The 15775-nt window shown below is 41.3% G+C and overlaps 1 protein-coding gene across 5 annotated transcripts in view; it reads left to right on the top strand.

Annotated features, from left to right (window-relative positions):
• Positions 1-15775, top strand: part of SRGAP3 (SLIT-ROBO Rho GTPase activating protein 3) — a 321293-nt gene that overhangs the window by 289092 nt on the left and 16426 nt on the right. For all 5 annotated transcript variants that reach the window (XM_050778617.1, XM_050778616.1, XM_050778615.1 and 2 more), the window contains one exon: positions 2326-2405. In XM_050778617.1, coding sequence (XP_050634574.1) covers positions 2326-2405 — 80 coding nt within the window. The remainder of the gene's footprint in view (positions 1-2325; positions 2406-15775) is intronic.

Here is a 15775-nt window from a genome sequence, read left to right as displayed (position 1 = left end):
AAGCAGGGGAGTGAATAGTCCCCACCTCAACTTCATGAACTGAGTATGACACTTACCACCCTTGTTTCCTCTCACCTAGGAGTTCTCTTTTCCAGACAAAGTAGCTCAGTTTCTTTGTGTGTTCAACACCATGTCAACAATCACTAATTAGGGACCTCTGTGTGCCTGGTATACCTGGTACTACACTAGGTCTTAGGAGAAATATTTTAGAAGCTTTTCAAAGTCAGGGCTTTAAAAGCTTCACCAGGCTAAGACCTTAAAGTGTCAAGACAGGAAAAATGTTTAAATGTGGTGAAGACAGGAAATTCAGGACACTAAATGACAGAGACCAAAGCGTTTTTACTATTTCTTTATTTCCAATTCAAGAGAGCACACAGCTATATATTTAGGTATTACCCACGCTGCCTTCAGCCAGGTGCCTACAGGGGAGTTTGTTTTTTGATTGTCAAACGTTCTTGGACTTTTGAATTGCCTTAGTACTGTGAGCATATTTGGGCAGCTGCTTCAAAGAAGGAAGGTGTTCCAGCCTTTGTGTTTCCTTCCCACATGCCTCCCTGCATAGAGATACTGGGTCATAGTCATGTCTAATCACAACTCTCTAATCTCGTTTGAGGCACTAGGGTGCAAATCCATCCCTGTTCTGTAACAGAAACATTAAACAGCTGGCAAGCATAATTTCTGGACAAAGAGACTTGTCACACAGTTTTTGCAACCATTACCAGTTCTCTTTTCTTGCTGCAATATATATAATTAGTGTTCTGGGAAGGGACGCACAGATCTTCGTGTACTTATCAAAGAACAATATACAATAACCACACTTTTCTTAATCCTATTTGTTTCCCACAAGACTGTAAAACTATTAATTACATGGTAATTTTGGAGTTTTCACAACCAGAAGGGAGACTTGGCTGAGGGTCTCAGCACAGTAGACAACATTCATTCATTCAACAAATGGTTACCAAGCATCTGTTGTGGGCTGGATTCTGTGCTGGTAGTCAGAGATGTAACCAAACAAGATTGGCCCCTGGCGCAGGAGCTCTGACGGAATAGGAAACAAACGGCTCCAGAAGTGGGGCTCCCTGAGCCAGTCTAGGGAAATCAGGAAGGGCTTCCTTGGGGAAGTACAGACTGAGCTGAGACTGCAGAATGAACTGGAGCCAGCCCAGTGAGGAGTGCACAAAGACCTGGAGCATTCAGTAGAATGAAAAGTAGTTCAGTGTGACCAGAACATAGCATGTGTGACAGGGGAATGGTGAAGGATGAGGCTCCACAGGTTGGATAGAGCCAGGCTGTGAAAAATCTTGGAAGCCACTGAGTTTGGTCCTGATTCAGGTGGCAGTGGAGAATTTTTCATAATAAAGTACATATTCCTTTAAATGGCATTGCCAATGTCACCTTTGAGAAGCCTTCCCTGTCCACTCTTTATAGGTCCTCTCTGCTGTTCTTGTCTCTGCCCATTTATTTCCTACCTAACACTACATAACATAACTTGCAACTGTCTTATTTAATGGCATATTGACTTCGGTGTTTTTCTTGCCCCTCTCCCTACAGTGTAAGCAACACGAGGCCAGGGACCTTGTCCGCCTTATCTATCATTGCATCCCTCCTACCAGCACACTGCCTGGCATATTATAACTCACTCAATGGCTCTATAAAAAAAAACAAAACAAAACTGGCTGATTATGTGAATTAACCCTTGCCTCAAGAAGCTTATAATCTAGTAAGGAGGTAGTAGCTGGTGAAATTATACCAGCACATTAACAACTAAATCTGATGGACTGAATTACTCAGCCACCATGCCCATCGTAGTTGCCAGTCTACTCTCACTGCCTGCATCAATCGGGGCTTTTGCATGCAGAAAGACAGGGCAGCCCTCTTTAGCTTCATCTTACCTCCTGGGATATGTCACCTCAGCTATAAGACAGGAGAGTCAGGCCAGATGAAAGAACTCATAGTACTTCAAAGGGTTCTTTTTGTTCTGGCCTGTGGTCCTTCTGATGATAAATGCTGGGGTTTTACCACTGCCCTCTGGATCTTACAGAACACGTGAGCATTGACAGTCTTCACCAAGAAGACAGCTCAGCAAATTCCAGGGCTAGGAGGGCACTGGGGGAGATATTTGGGAAGCTTCACAAGGAGGAGGCTGGGAGTAGTTTTCTGATTAAGAATCTCCCAGGAGTGGTCAGATGGAAAAGACAGGATGATATGGGCCTGCATCTGAGCTGCAGGAGGGCCCAGAGGCCAACTGGACTGTGATGAGAGGCTGAAGATGCTGTGAGGGTAGATAACCCCCATAGTGAGTCCCCTTCCCATGTTTCCTTGCAGTGACAGCCCACACAGCGAGCCAGGGACCATCGATGAAGTTGACCATGACAATGGCACTGAACCTCATACCAGCGATGAAGGTGAGTGAGGGGTATCCTGGGGACAAGGGATTCTTCCTGGGGCCTCTCACGCTGACTTATGTCAGCCCAACCACAGGGCTGGCCCACGTAGACACGTAGACCTCTTCAGCTTTCCAAGTCAGCCATCTGTCCTTCAGAATAGATGAAGACCCAGAAAAACCTTCATGGCATGCCCCAAGTCCTGGCATGGGCCTGACACAGAGCAGATCCTCATAGGCTCATGCTGTGTGCATCACACCCCACACCTAGCCCACTTCATTCCTTAATGTGTCCTGCCTGGCCCAGGGACAAATCCTAAGTGACACGAGTTTCCTAAGTAGAAAGCAAGCTCTGTTCCTCCATCATTCCCCTGTCAGGGTCTACTCTGTGCCAAGCCTGTGCTGGGACTTGGGCACAGGAATGAACAAGATGTCGGTCCTCAAGGAACTCCCAGTCTGTCACCAGATCTTGGCAGGTTGGAAGTAGCTTCTCATGGTGCAAAGCGATAATGCCAGATTACAAGTGTGTCTGGTGCATTGGGCACCCTGGAGATGAAATCAAAGGGTGATGATCCTGGGAAGTGTATGGTGAGAGAGAGAGAGAAAAAAAAGGCCAGTCAAGACCTTTCTCCAGATTCCTCCACCCTTTCCAGACAAGGAGAAGAGAGTCAGACTAGTCTCTAGGGAAACTGGACTGCATAGACAAGCAATCTGAACCACATGCCAGCTTATCCATCAGGCAGAGTGGGCACAGTGCCAAGGGCCCATGGTACTTGTAGAGGTCCACTAAAATGTTTTAATTTATTTTAAAATCAGAAAAAAATGAACACAATATCCAGTCTGGATTATATTTGTCTTTATACTAATGCAGTTGTAAAATATGATTTTTAACTTTTTTTTCTTTTGAATGGAGGAAGGAACCCATGCAGGCAAAAGTGCCTAGGACTCTTGAAAGTTAGAATACGGCCCAGGAGGCACCAAGCACCTGGGATAGTTTTCCTCTTTAAGCGTCATGGCTTAGCAGTTCTCTTACTTGTCCTTTGTGTTTCTCTTGTGGGACCGGGTCATGTTGGCTACCACATTTGTCAGGAGAGCAGGGCAGGCACTCAGGTGACAGTTCTGGGAACTGGCAAAAGAGACAAGACTGACAGATGGGTTTTCACAGTCTAGTAGGACTATTTCAGTTGCTAATGACAGAACCCCCAACTCAAATCAACTTAAGCTTAAAAGGGAATAAGTTCCTATACCTGAAAAGTCCCAGAGTTGGCGTGGCTTCAGGCACAGCTGGATCCAGGAGCAAGGGTGATTTTTGTCAGCACTTTGTCTGTCTTCTTGTTCTGCTTTCCTCTGTGCCGGTTTCATTCTCATGTAGGATCTTCCTGTGCAGTGGTCTCTGGCAATTCCAGACTTTCACCATCATCTTACCCAGAGTCTCAATGGAAAAGAGCTTCCTTTCTATAATGGTTCCAAGAGAGGTCCTGGGGTGGAGTCTCATTGGACTGCCTTGAGTCATGCACCCAGGCATGATCCAGTCCCCATGGCCTGAGAGGGAGCTAATGAGTCAGACCTGGGTCACAGGTACAGAAAAGCAAATCCAGATATCACGTTCAGCTTGATCAGACTCCTGAGAGGCTAAAGTCATCCTAAACTGAGGAACGTGTCCTGCAGAGGCTTTGTTTGGAGATGTGAAGGCTGCCACCTTCTGCTTATTCCTGGTGATTTGCTTTTCTCTTTCCTCCTTTTTTTCTTCTGCCGACCACCTCCAGTTCTCGCCCTCCCTCTATCCCTTTTAACAGCCCCCACCCCGTCCTCTCCATCTGTTGCTCTTTGTATTTCTGGATCTGTTTCTGTCTGTCTCTTTCTGTCTCTCTCTAGCTTGCTCTGTCTCTATCTCTCTCCTACTCCTGACATTTCCTCTCCTTTGTCTTGACCAAAGCACCTGCCTTCCTGGGGGCTGAGGTCCCTGTCAGTCCCTTTGCTGGTTTTTCCACAGTTCCTTGGGCTGATGGGCAGAAGGCTGCTCTGAACACCAGGAATGAAGATGAGGAGGGACAGAGAGAATAGGTCTTGCTGGGTCCGTGAAGAAGCAGCCATGGGACTCACCCAGTGGGGCTTCATCCGTATAAGAACCACCCCCCAGAAAGTGCTATCTCCCCCTTCTCAGGGTAAAGATTCACAGTGGCTCCCAGAATGCATGAGTCAGAGCTTTGTGTCCCCCTCCCAGAAGATCCTTCTTCCTTTTGTTCTTTGTGAGGCTGCTGGTATCTGGGAATGACAAAGGCAGGAAAAATCATCCTGGAAGGGAAGAAGCCACAGGCTGGGAGAGCCAGTTTCATGTTCCCTGAAGGCTCTCAAAGTATCCTGTGTGTATTAGTGAGGGGTATTGAATCAGGGCACTCTTTGGTGGAAAATCAATTTCATTTTCTAAATGTTACATTCATGCCGTCCCTGGCCAAACAGTGGCAGAATAGTGACCTGCAGAGACAGTCAAGGGGTCTCCGTGCTCAGAAAAGAGAGACCTGGAATTGAAGCACAGAGGGAGTCCTTATGGTCATGTAATCTGAGGGAAGCCACATCACCTCTGGCCTCTATTTCCTTGTGTATAAAATGGGAATGACAGCACCAAGCAAATTATGGCATGGGTTAAAATGTGGGTTAATATGTGAAGGAGCCTAGCACAGTGCCTGGGACAGGGAGGTAGATAAGAAACATCAATGGACTCTGTACCAAACAGACATCCTTCCTAATCCTGATAGAGAAACTGAGTCCTGGAGAATTTTCTTGACATAACTGGCATTGGCAGTTATCGGTCATTGGCAACCTAAACCTCCTGATTTGTTTACCTATTTCCTCTTAGACATTTCATTTAGGGGATCATCAATATCTGTCTTCTTTTCTCTTGACAGCACCCTGTATGAATGGAACCCAGCAGGCCTCTAAGGTCAAATCAGGCAGAGAACCATGAGTCCAGGTCTTTGTCGTACATGAATCAGCCAATGAATGCCAAATTGGAGGAACAATTTAGTTGTTTGGGTATCTGTTGCCTTTCTTGTCTCAAAGATTCTGTACCAGCTGGGCATGGTGGCTCACACCTGTAACCCCAACACTTTGGGAGGTTGAGGTGGTCAGATGGCTTGAGCCCAGGAATTCTAGACCAACCTGGGCAACATGGTGAAACTCCATCTCTGAAAAAAAAAATACAAAAATTAGCCAGGCATAGTGGCATATGCCTGTGGTCCCAGCAACTCAGAAGGTTGAAGTGGAAGAATTGCTTGAGCAATTGAGGTTAAGGATGCAGTGAGCCATGATCATGCCACTGCACTCCAGCCTGCGTGACAGAATGAGGCCCCGTCTCAAAGAAAAAAAAAAAAAAAGATTCTATACCTAACTGACGCCTATTCTCCTGTCTTGAGTCTGATAAGTCTGGAAATTCCACAGTGCTTTCTCTTTGGTCTCCAAGATTTATATAAAGAAACCATGGTTAGGCCAAGAATCCTTGACTAAATGAAAAAATGAAGGCAGCCCGTCACTAACAACTTTATTAATTGGAAGCTAAATGAGAAACAAGATTGTTAGATTATAAAACCACTAAAATCAGTGACAGAGGCATGTTTTATGGGTGATATGTCCATATTCAATTATAATTGTGCCACCATTCTCTTACTGATATTTTCCTGAAATTTTTGAGGTTACCTTTGACTCCTCCCCCATTGGTCTGTTTACAATTTCATATAAATGGTGTTGTACAGAATAGAGTTGTTTGACTCTGTCCTGTTTCACTCTGCATAATATTCTGAGATTCATCCATGTCGTAAGTATTCAGGTGAGGTTTTTGATGGTATTAAAATGGGATTAGTCCATTTATGTACAAACACCCCAGTTCTCCTGGAACCTGAAATCATAGCCACTCCTTTTTCTTTCCTTTTCTTTTTCTTCTCTTTCCTTCCTTCCTTCCTTCCTTCCTTCCTTCCTTCCTTCCTTCCTTCCTTCCTTCATTCCTCCCTTCCTCCTTTCCTCCCTTCCTCCCTTCCTTCCTTCCTTCCTTGACAGAGTCTCGCTCTGTCGCCAGGCTGTAGTAAAGTGGTGCAATCTTGGCTCACTGCAGCCTCTGACTCCCTGGTTCAAGTGATTCTCCTGCCTCAGCTTCCTGAGTAGCTGGGATTAGAGGCATGCGCCACCATGCCCAGCTAATTTTTGTATTTTTTAGTAGAGACCGGGTTTCACCATGTTGGCCAGGCTGGTCTCAATCTCCTGACCTCGTGATCTGCTTGCCTCAGCCTCCCAAAGTGCTGGGATTACAGGCATGAACCACTGTGCCCGGCCCACTCCTTTTCATAAGAAATTAAGAACAATAGAAAAAAAGAACAGCGGCCAATGTCTTATACTTGGTGTATGTTTCTAATCACTAGTAATAAACATGGTAAGCTGGCTCGCGGCATTTGGCTCAGGCCTTATACCTAAGAAGGACCCTGCCTTCTTTTTAAAACCACTTTATTGAGTTATAGATCACACACCACACAATTTACCCTTTTAAAGTGTACAACTGAGTGATTTTTTTGTATATTCACGGATATGTGCAACTATCACCATGGTCAATTTGAGAACATTTTCATCATCTTGAAAAGAAGCTCTGTACCCTTTAGCTATCACTCCTTACACCCTCCCATCCCTGCCCCCCACATTTCTCCCAGCCCTAGTCAATGCACCTGTAAATCTACCCACTGTCTCTATGGATTTGTCCATTCTGGACATTTTATATAAATAGAATTATATAATATGTGGCCTTTCTCTTAGCACACAGTTTTCTAGGTTCAGCCATGCTGTAGCATGAATCAGTACTTAGTTTTTAATGGCTGAATAATATTCCATCATATGAAAATGCCAGACTTTGTTTATCCATTTGTCAATTGATGGACATTTGGGTTGTTTCTACTTTCAGCTATTATGAATAATACTGCTGTAAACATGTGTGTGCAAGTTTTTGTACAGACAGAAGTTTTCATTTCTCTTGAGTATATACCCAGGAGTGGAATTGCTGGGTCATATGCTGACTCTATGTCAGTCATTTAAGGAAATGCCAGACTGTTTTCCAAAATGACCGCATCGTTTTGCAATATCATCAGCAGTGTATGAGGGTTCCAATTTATCCATATCCTTGCCAGCACTTGTTATTATCTGACTTTTTGATTCTTGCCATCCTAGTGCATGTGAAGTGGTATCTTACTGAGGTTTGGATTTGAATTTCTCTGATGACTGATAATGTTCATCATCTTTTCATGTGCTTTTTGATCACTTGTATATTTTTCTTCAGATCCTTTGCCCATTTTTAAATTTGGTTATTTGCCTTTTTATTATTGAATTGTAACAGCTCTTTATATATTCTAGATCTAAGTCCCTTATCAGATATACAATTTCCAAATATTTTCTCCCATTCTGCGGCTTGCCTTTTTATTGGTGATACCCTTTGAAGCACAAAAGTATTTAATTTTGATTGAGTTCCATTCATCTATTTTTTCTTTTGTTGTGCATGCTTTTGGTGTTATATCTAAGTGGCCTTTGCCAAATCCAAGTTCATGAAGATGTATTCCTGTATTTTCTTTTAAGAGTTTTAGAGTTTTAGGTCTAGATCTTTGATCTATTTTGAGTTAATTTTGGTATAAGGTAATGGTCAAACTTTATTCTTTTGTATGTGGCTCTCCAGTTGTGCCAGTACTATTAGTTGAAAAAAATTATTCTTTTCCACATTGAATGGTCTTAGCACCCTTGTAAAAAAAGTCCTTTGACTATAGTTGTATGGGTTTATTTTTGGACTTGCAATGCTGTTCCACTGACCTATATGTCTATCTCTGTGTTGGTACTATACTGTCTTCATTACCGTTGCTTTGTAGTAAGCTTTGAAATTGGGATGTTTAAGCCCTCCAACTTTGTCCTTTGTTTTCAAGATTGTTTTGACTATTACGGGTTTCTTGTGATTACATATGAAATTTAGAATCAGCTTGTCAATTTCTACAAAGAAGTTAGCCAGGATTCTGATAGGGATTGTGTTAAATCTGTCCGTCAGTTGGGAATATCACCCTCTTAGTAGTGTTAAGTCTTCTGATCCATAAACATAGGATGTTTTGCCAGTTATTTAGATGCTTAGTTTTTTTTAACAATGATTTATAGTTGCCAGAGTGGCAACTACAGAGTGCCTTTTATGCTTTTATCTTGAAAGGATATTAGATTTTGTCAGTGCTTTATTCCTCTGTATTTTATTCTTTTTTATGCTAATGTAAGTGAAATTGTTTTCTTAATTTCACTTTTGAATTGTTCACTATGAGTGTATGGAAATGTAATTGATTTTAATATATTGCTCTTATATCCTGCAACCTTGCTGAGTTTATTCATCCACTCAAATAGTTTTTAGTGATTTCCTTATGATTTCTTAATATATGAGATTATATTGTCTATGAATAGATATATTTTTACTTCTTTTCCAATTTGAATACCTTTTATTTCTTTTTCTTGCCCAGTTGGCCCAGCTAGAATCTCTAGTACAACATTGAAGTGATGAGAGTGGATATCCTTGTCTAACTCCTGATCTTATGGGGAAAGCATCCAGAATTTCACCATTAAGTATGATGTTAGCTGTGGGTTTTTCATAGATGCCATTTGTCAGGTTGAGGAAGTTCCTTTCTATTCCTAGTTTGTTGAGTGTTTTATCTTGAAAGAATATTAGATTTTGTCAGTGCTTTTTCTTCATCTATTAAGATGATTGTGTGATTTTAGTTTTTTTATTTTACCGATAAGATGCATTACATTAATTAATGATTTTCAGATGTTAAACCAATTGGGCAGTCCTGGGATAAATTCCACTTGTGCATGGAGCATAGTTCTTTTTATGCTACTGCATTTAGCTTGCTAGTGATTTTTTTTTTTTTTTTTTTTTTTTTTGAGATGGAATCTCACTCTGTCACCCAGGCTGAAGTGCAGTGGCACAATCTTGGCTCACTGCAACCTCTGCCTCCTGGGTTCAAGTAATTCTCCTGCCTCAGCCTCCCTAGTAACTGGGATTACAGTGCCCGATACTACACCAGGCTAATTTTTTGTATTTTACACCAGGCTAATTTTTTGTATTTTTAGTAGAGACAGGATTTTGCCATATTGCAGGCTGATCTCAAACTCCTGATCTCAAGTTGTCCGCCCAGCTCTGCCTCCCAAAGTGCTGAGATTACAGGCATGAGCCACCATGCCTGGCCGGGTTTGCTAGCATTTTGTAGAGGATATTTGCATCCATATTCATAAGAAATACTGGTCTGTAGTTTTCTTGTGATATCTTTGTCTGGTTTTGGTATCAGGGTAATACTTGCCTAGTGAAATTAGTTGAGCAGTATTCCTTTCTCTTGTAGTTTTTGGAAGACTTTATAAGGAATTATTATTAATTCTTTTTCAAATGTTTGGTAGAATTCAATAATGTAGCCATCTGGGCCTGGGCATTTATTTGTGCGTAGTTTTTGGATGATTGATTCAATCTCTTGTTATAAGTATATTCATATTTTTATTTATTCTTAAGTCAGTTTTAATAGTTTCTTTCTTTCTACGAACTTATTAATTTCATCTAAGGTATCCAACTTGTTGGCATGTAATTGTTCATAGTATTTCTTTATGATCCTTTTTTTCCTGTAAAAAAGGAAAAAAGGTAGTAATGTCCCCTCTTTCATATCTGATTCAATAATTTGAGTCCTCTCTCTTGTTTTCGTGGTTTATTTAACTAATGGCTTGTCAATTTCATTGATCTTTTCAAAGAACCAGCTTTTGGTTTTATGATTTTATCTATTGTTTTTCTATTCTCTATTTTATTAATTTCTACACTAATCTTTATTATTTCCTCCGTTCTGCTAGCTTTAGGTTTAGTTTGCACTTTTTTCCCCCAGTGTTTTAAGGTGGAAGTTTAGGTTATTGATTTGAGGTTCGTTTGTTTTTCCTAATATAGGCATTTACAGTCATACATTTCCTTCTAAGCACTGCTTTAGCTGCATCCCATAAGTTTTGGTATGTTGTATCTTCATTTTCATTCATCTCAAAGGTTTCTCTTTTGATATTTTTTTCTTCAACCATTAGTTATTTAGGAGTATGATGTGCAATTTTTGCCTATTTGTCAGCTTCCCAATTTTTTTCCTGCTATTGATTCCTACTTTAGAAGAAACTTCTTCTATAGAAGAAATCAATAATTTTATCCTACTGTGGTAGAAGAACACATTTTGTATTATTTGTATCATTTTGAATTATTGATGTTTGTTTTATGGACTAGCATAGGGCACACCCAAGAGAATGTTCCATGTGCAGTTAAAAAGAATGTATAGTCTCTTGCTGAGTGGTGTGTTCTATAGATGCCTGTTAGGTCTATTTGGTTTATAGTGTTAAGTCTTCTGTTTCCTCTTTTTTCTTCTGTCTAGTTGTTCTTTCCATTATTGAGAGTGGAGTATTGAAATCTCTAACAATTATTTTTGATTGTCTATTTCTTTCTTTGTTTTTGTCCATTTTTGCTTCATGTATTTTGCTGCTCTTTTATTAGGTACATTTTGTTTATAATTCTTTATATCTTGATAGACCAAAATTTTTATCATTATGAAATGCTGCTGTTTATCTCTAGCAATATTTTTAGTTTTAAAGTCTATTTTATCCATATTAGTATAGTCATTCTAGCTTTCCTGTGGTTCCAGTCTGCATAATATATTTTTCCATCCTTTCACTTTCACTCTAATTGTATCTTTGAATCTAAAGTGTGTCTTTTGTAGACAGCATAGTTAAATTATGTTATTTTATCCAGTCTGATAATCTCTGCATTTTAATTGGATTGTTTAATCCATTCACATTTAATATTATCACTTATATAGTTGGATTTATGTCTGCCATTTTACTTTTTGTTTTCTATGTGTCTCATATCTTTTTTGTTCCTCTATTCCTTCTTTACTGATTTCTTTTGCATATTTTCTAATATAGCATTTAGTGAATATTTTCTAAGATAGCATTTAAACTTCTTTAATGATGTTTTCACCGTATTTTAGAGTTATTTTTAACAGTTTTATTTAATTTTTGATGGACAGATAATTGGACATATTTATTGGATTCAATGTGATATTGCAATACATGCATACATTGTGTAATGATTAAATTCAGGTAAGCAGTATATTCATCATGTTATAAATATATTGTTTCTTTGTGGTGTGAACAATCAAAATCTCCTCTATTCCAGCTATTTTGAAACATACAATACGTTGTTGTTAACTATAGTCAACCTACTGTAAAATAGAACACCAGAACTTATTTATCCTAACTAACTCTAACATTGGACCTGTTGAGCAATCGCTCCCTATATACCCTCCCCTTCTTTCCTAGCCTCTGACAACCAGTATTCTGCTCTTACTATTTTTGAGTTAGTTTTTAGTAGCTTCTCTAAGGTTTACCATATACATCTTATTTGAATGAGCTTGTATTTATACTAGCTTAATTTCAGTGATATATGGAAATGTTACTCTGTGGGATGACAGTGGTTTTGGTAGGGTTCTCCTTCCCTGAGATGACAGTGGTTTTGGTAGAAGTCTCTTTCCCTGATCCTTTCTGGCTGTTAATCTCCACTAATTGCTGGATGGTTGCTATTCTTTCAACAGTACCCTTGGTCCTAAATTGCTCTACAAATTAATGCAGTCAAATTCTGTCCCCATTATAGGGATAGTTTCTGAAGTCAGTGTTTGATATTTCTTCTGATCCCAGGAGTACTTCTCCTGGCTGTCTTATTCCCCGGTTCTCCTCTGCTAACAATCTGCCTTATAGTCTAGCTTCTATATTCATTAAATTCATGAACCATCACTGGATTGCCCTTCAACACAACCTCCACTGTTCTTGAGAGTGCTCTTCGACTTGAACTTCTCCAAGCCCTGTTGCAACTGAAGTCAATTCCTTTGGGACAAGATTAGGAGCTGTCTGTTTTACGGGATGCTTCTCCCCCATGGGAAAATCTGAGCCAGGACTCTGAGACTGGGGATGGAGACAATGGCATCTTCTGAGTGATGTCCCCACTGAGTGCTTTGTGGAGGGGCAGCCAGAGATCCTCTTAACTTACTTCTCCTGCCATGCAACCACCACCTCACAAGCTGGGGCAAGATTGATAGAACACCCACATTTTCAGTGGTGCCATGCCCAAAATACAGCCACCATTCCATGAGTAGGGGTTGTGTGGAAGAATGAAGTCCTGGTCTCTCCACTCCACTCACCTGGGACTTCGCCTCAGCAACAGGTAGTGGGAGCAGGATGAGAATCACTGAGCTCTTGCTCCTTCCAGGAAGAAAGCCCTGTGACTAGAAGGTGGTAAAGGGAGAGGAAGCCCTGTGTTCTTGGCTGCAGTCGTCTGGATTGGAGCCTCCATCTCCCCAAGCTTGGAGCAGGAGTAGAGGGAGGGAGCAGTCTTGGTTCAAATACCAGAGATTTTTACCTTTCTCACTAAGTTTTTATAGATTTTCCTGAATAGATATTTCTTCATTTGCTTTTTGCCCTTAGGACCATTTCCAGGGGCTTGAAATGTTTTTTTTTTCTTTTACTTTTTATATTTTTTCATGAGTTTCCCTGGGGAGCTCTTCATGCCGTCATCCCAGAGGTCGGTCTCACTCCTTTCCTTTTAAATTAAATCTAAATCTCAGTATCAGCTGGTGCCACCACCAAATGCAAAGAAAGAATCCAAGGTCATGAGTGAGAAGGGGAGAAAAGAGGGACCCTGTAAACAGGCCCTGGCTTCTGTCATTACTCTCATCACAAGGAGGATGAGGGAGAAGAGAAGGTACACCCACATTCTCTGCCTTTGATACAGTGACTTGGCCTCTAGTAAACTGGTTGCATGAGATTAGTGTTCTCACTTCTGGGGATGAAGTAAGGGGTGGGGTGGGCAGAGGGACATGAAGTTGTATTGAGAGGAATGGAGCCATCCCCTCTTTCATGCAGGCAGGACTCATGACCTGTAACACAGTTCTCTGGAATGGCATGGCTAGAGAGAGGAATTTGAGCTTCCTATTGAGTGATGGGTAGAGAAGGATAAATGTCCAACCTTCAGATTCTGAAATGAAAGCAAAGCTTCAACATGTCTTTTCATCTCCAGAAAAGCCCACGTCTAGCCCATGCTAGTCCAGAGGCTGGACCAGTGTAGCAGCCTCTGAAGCACTGCTGCCTCCAGCTTCTCCCCTCCAATCCTTCCACTGCTCTGCTTTGCCACTGGAGTGATTTTCTAAACTGTGACTCCAGCCAGGCCCCTACCGAGACAGTCTCAACCTCTCCTCTAGCTCAGGGGCTGGGCTGTTCATCTCTTCCCTCACTGTAGAGCCCATAGGGTTTTTACCTGGTACAATTAGCCTCTCAATACACAAGAGTTGAATTGCATCAAACATAGAGCATTGCATATCTATATAGTCACATTTACACTATACAGAAGCAAAGACCTTGTGGCAAGAATAAGCCTAGCACAATTCAAAAACATCTAGAAGCCTCTATTAATGATGTCTGGGACCTGAGCTCAGATGTTAGCTCATCACTGTATCTACTGGTGTGACCTGAGCCTACGCCCATCATTCAACCGAGCTTCAGTTCCCTCATCATGAAATGAAGGTAGTGCCTCAAATGTTGTTATGGGATTAAATGTGATAATGTAAGTAGAACACCTGGTACCGGTAAAACTTGAATTTATTCATGCAAGCAATAAATACATATTTGGTGCCTGTTTGTCCCAGGGTCTGTTCTAGGAGTCAGAATATAGTAGGTAAGAAAAGAAAATCTGTCCTAATGGTACCCACACTTTAGTAGGAAAGATTGATAGTAAAGTTTCAAAATTATGTGTGTGTACACATATGTATATGTGTATATATACATACTATATATATACACACACACACATACCACAAACATAAATACACACATCATACACACACACATAAATTTCAGGTTGTGGTAAGTGCCATGAAGAGAAATAAAGCAAGAGAAGGTGTTAGAAAGTGATTTGGCAGTTGGGACTCCTGTAGTTGGGAGTGGCTGGGAAAGGCCTTGGTAAGGCAATGACATTTGAGTACAGACCTGAATGAAATTAGCAAATGACACATAGCATTAATAAATATTTGTTGAGTGTGGATGAATACAAAGATCTGGGAGAAAGACATCCCAGGGAGAAGCAATAGGAAGTACAAAGGTCCTGTAACAGGAAGACACTTGTCATGTTTTAAAAGCATCAAGAAGGCTCTGTAGCTGGGGGTGGTAGCTCAGGCCTGTAATCCCAGCACTTTGGGAGGCCAAGGCAGGAGGATCGCTCGAGTCCAGAAGTTTGAGACCAGCCTGGGCAACATAGTGAGACCCCCAATTGCTACAGAAACTTAAAAAATTAGCTGGGCATGGAGGCATGTGCCTGCAGTCCCAGCTACTCAGGGGGCTGAGGTGGAAGAATTGCTTGATCTCAGGAGGTTCAGGCTGTAGTGAGTCGTGATTGCACCACTGCACTCCAGCCTGAGTGACAGAGTGAGAACCTGTCTCAAACAAACAAACAAACAAACAAACAACTCTATGAATATTTATGCTGAAGTGTTTAGAGATAAAGTATACTGATGTTTATAACTTAATTTAAAAATCATTAAAAAATAAGATGGATAGATAGAGGAGTGGATAGATATATGATAAATCTAGCATTGTGGAATTTCATTGTGTTCCATGCATGTTCACTGTGAAATTCTTTCAATTGTACTTTGTGTTTGAAAAATGTCATACTGGGATGTTGGAGGAAAAACATCAAGAAGGTTAGTGAGGCAAGAGCAGATTGAGCTAGTGAAGGAGAGAGAGACAGAGAAGATGAGGTCTCAGAGGCCTCTGTGACCGAGATCCTGGAGGGCCTTATGAGCAGTGGAAAGACACTGAGGTTTTGTTCCAGGATCCATGGGAAGCCTTCTGAGGATTTTGAACAGGGGAGTTTTATGATCTGATTGTATGATTGTAAAGGACCCTCTAGGCTGCTGTGGGGAGAAGTGGCTCTACCTAAGCAAGTATGGAAGTGAAGAGGGTGTCATGGGAGGTGGTGAGCCATGGTCAGATCCAGGGGACAGCCTGAAGGAGTTGCTAATGGATGAGGTGTGCAGAGCCATGCCAGGGCATTGGCCTGGGTGAGCAGGTAGGCAGTGGTTCTGTTTCCTGAGATGGGGAAGATGAGGGAATGAAGTAAGTTTGGGTAACAGAGTGTGGGAGAGTGATGAGGGGGAGAAACATATTCTGTTTCAGGCATGAAAAGCCCAAATAACAGACTTAGTAATAATCAATGGGAGCTGTTATTACTGTTTCCACCATACACACTTATGTAACGACGTCTGCAAACACACGTGCTTTCTCTGAGCT

The sequence above is a fragment of the Macaca thibetana genome, chromosome 2 (genome assembly GCF_024542745.1).
Source record: "Macaca thibetana thibetana isolate TM-01 chromosome 2, ASM2454274v1, whole genome shotgun sequence".
Taxonomy (NCBI): Eukaryota; Metazoa; Chordata; class Mammalia; order Primates; family Cercopithecidae; genus Macaca; species Macaca thibetana.
The sequence above is the reverse complement of the archived record's forward strand: the minus strand, read 5'-3'. Positions and strand labels throughout refer to the sequence as shown.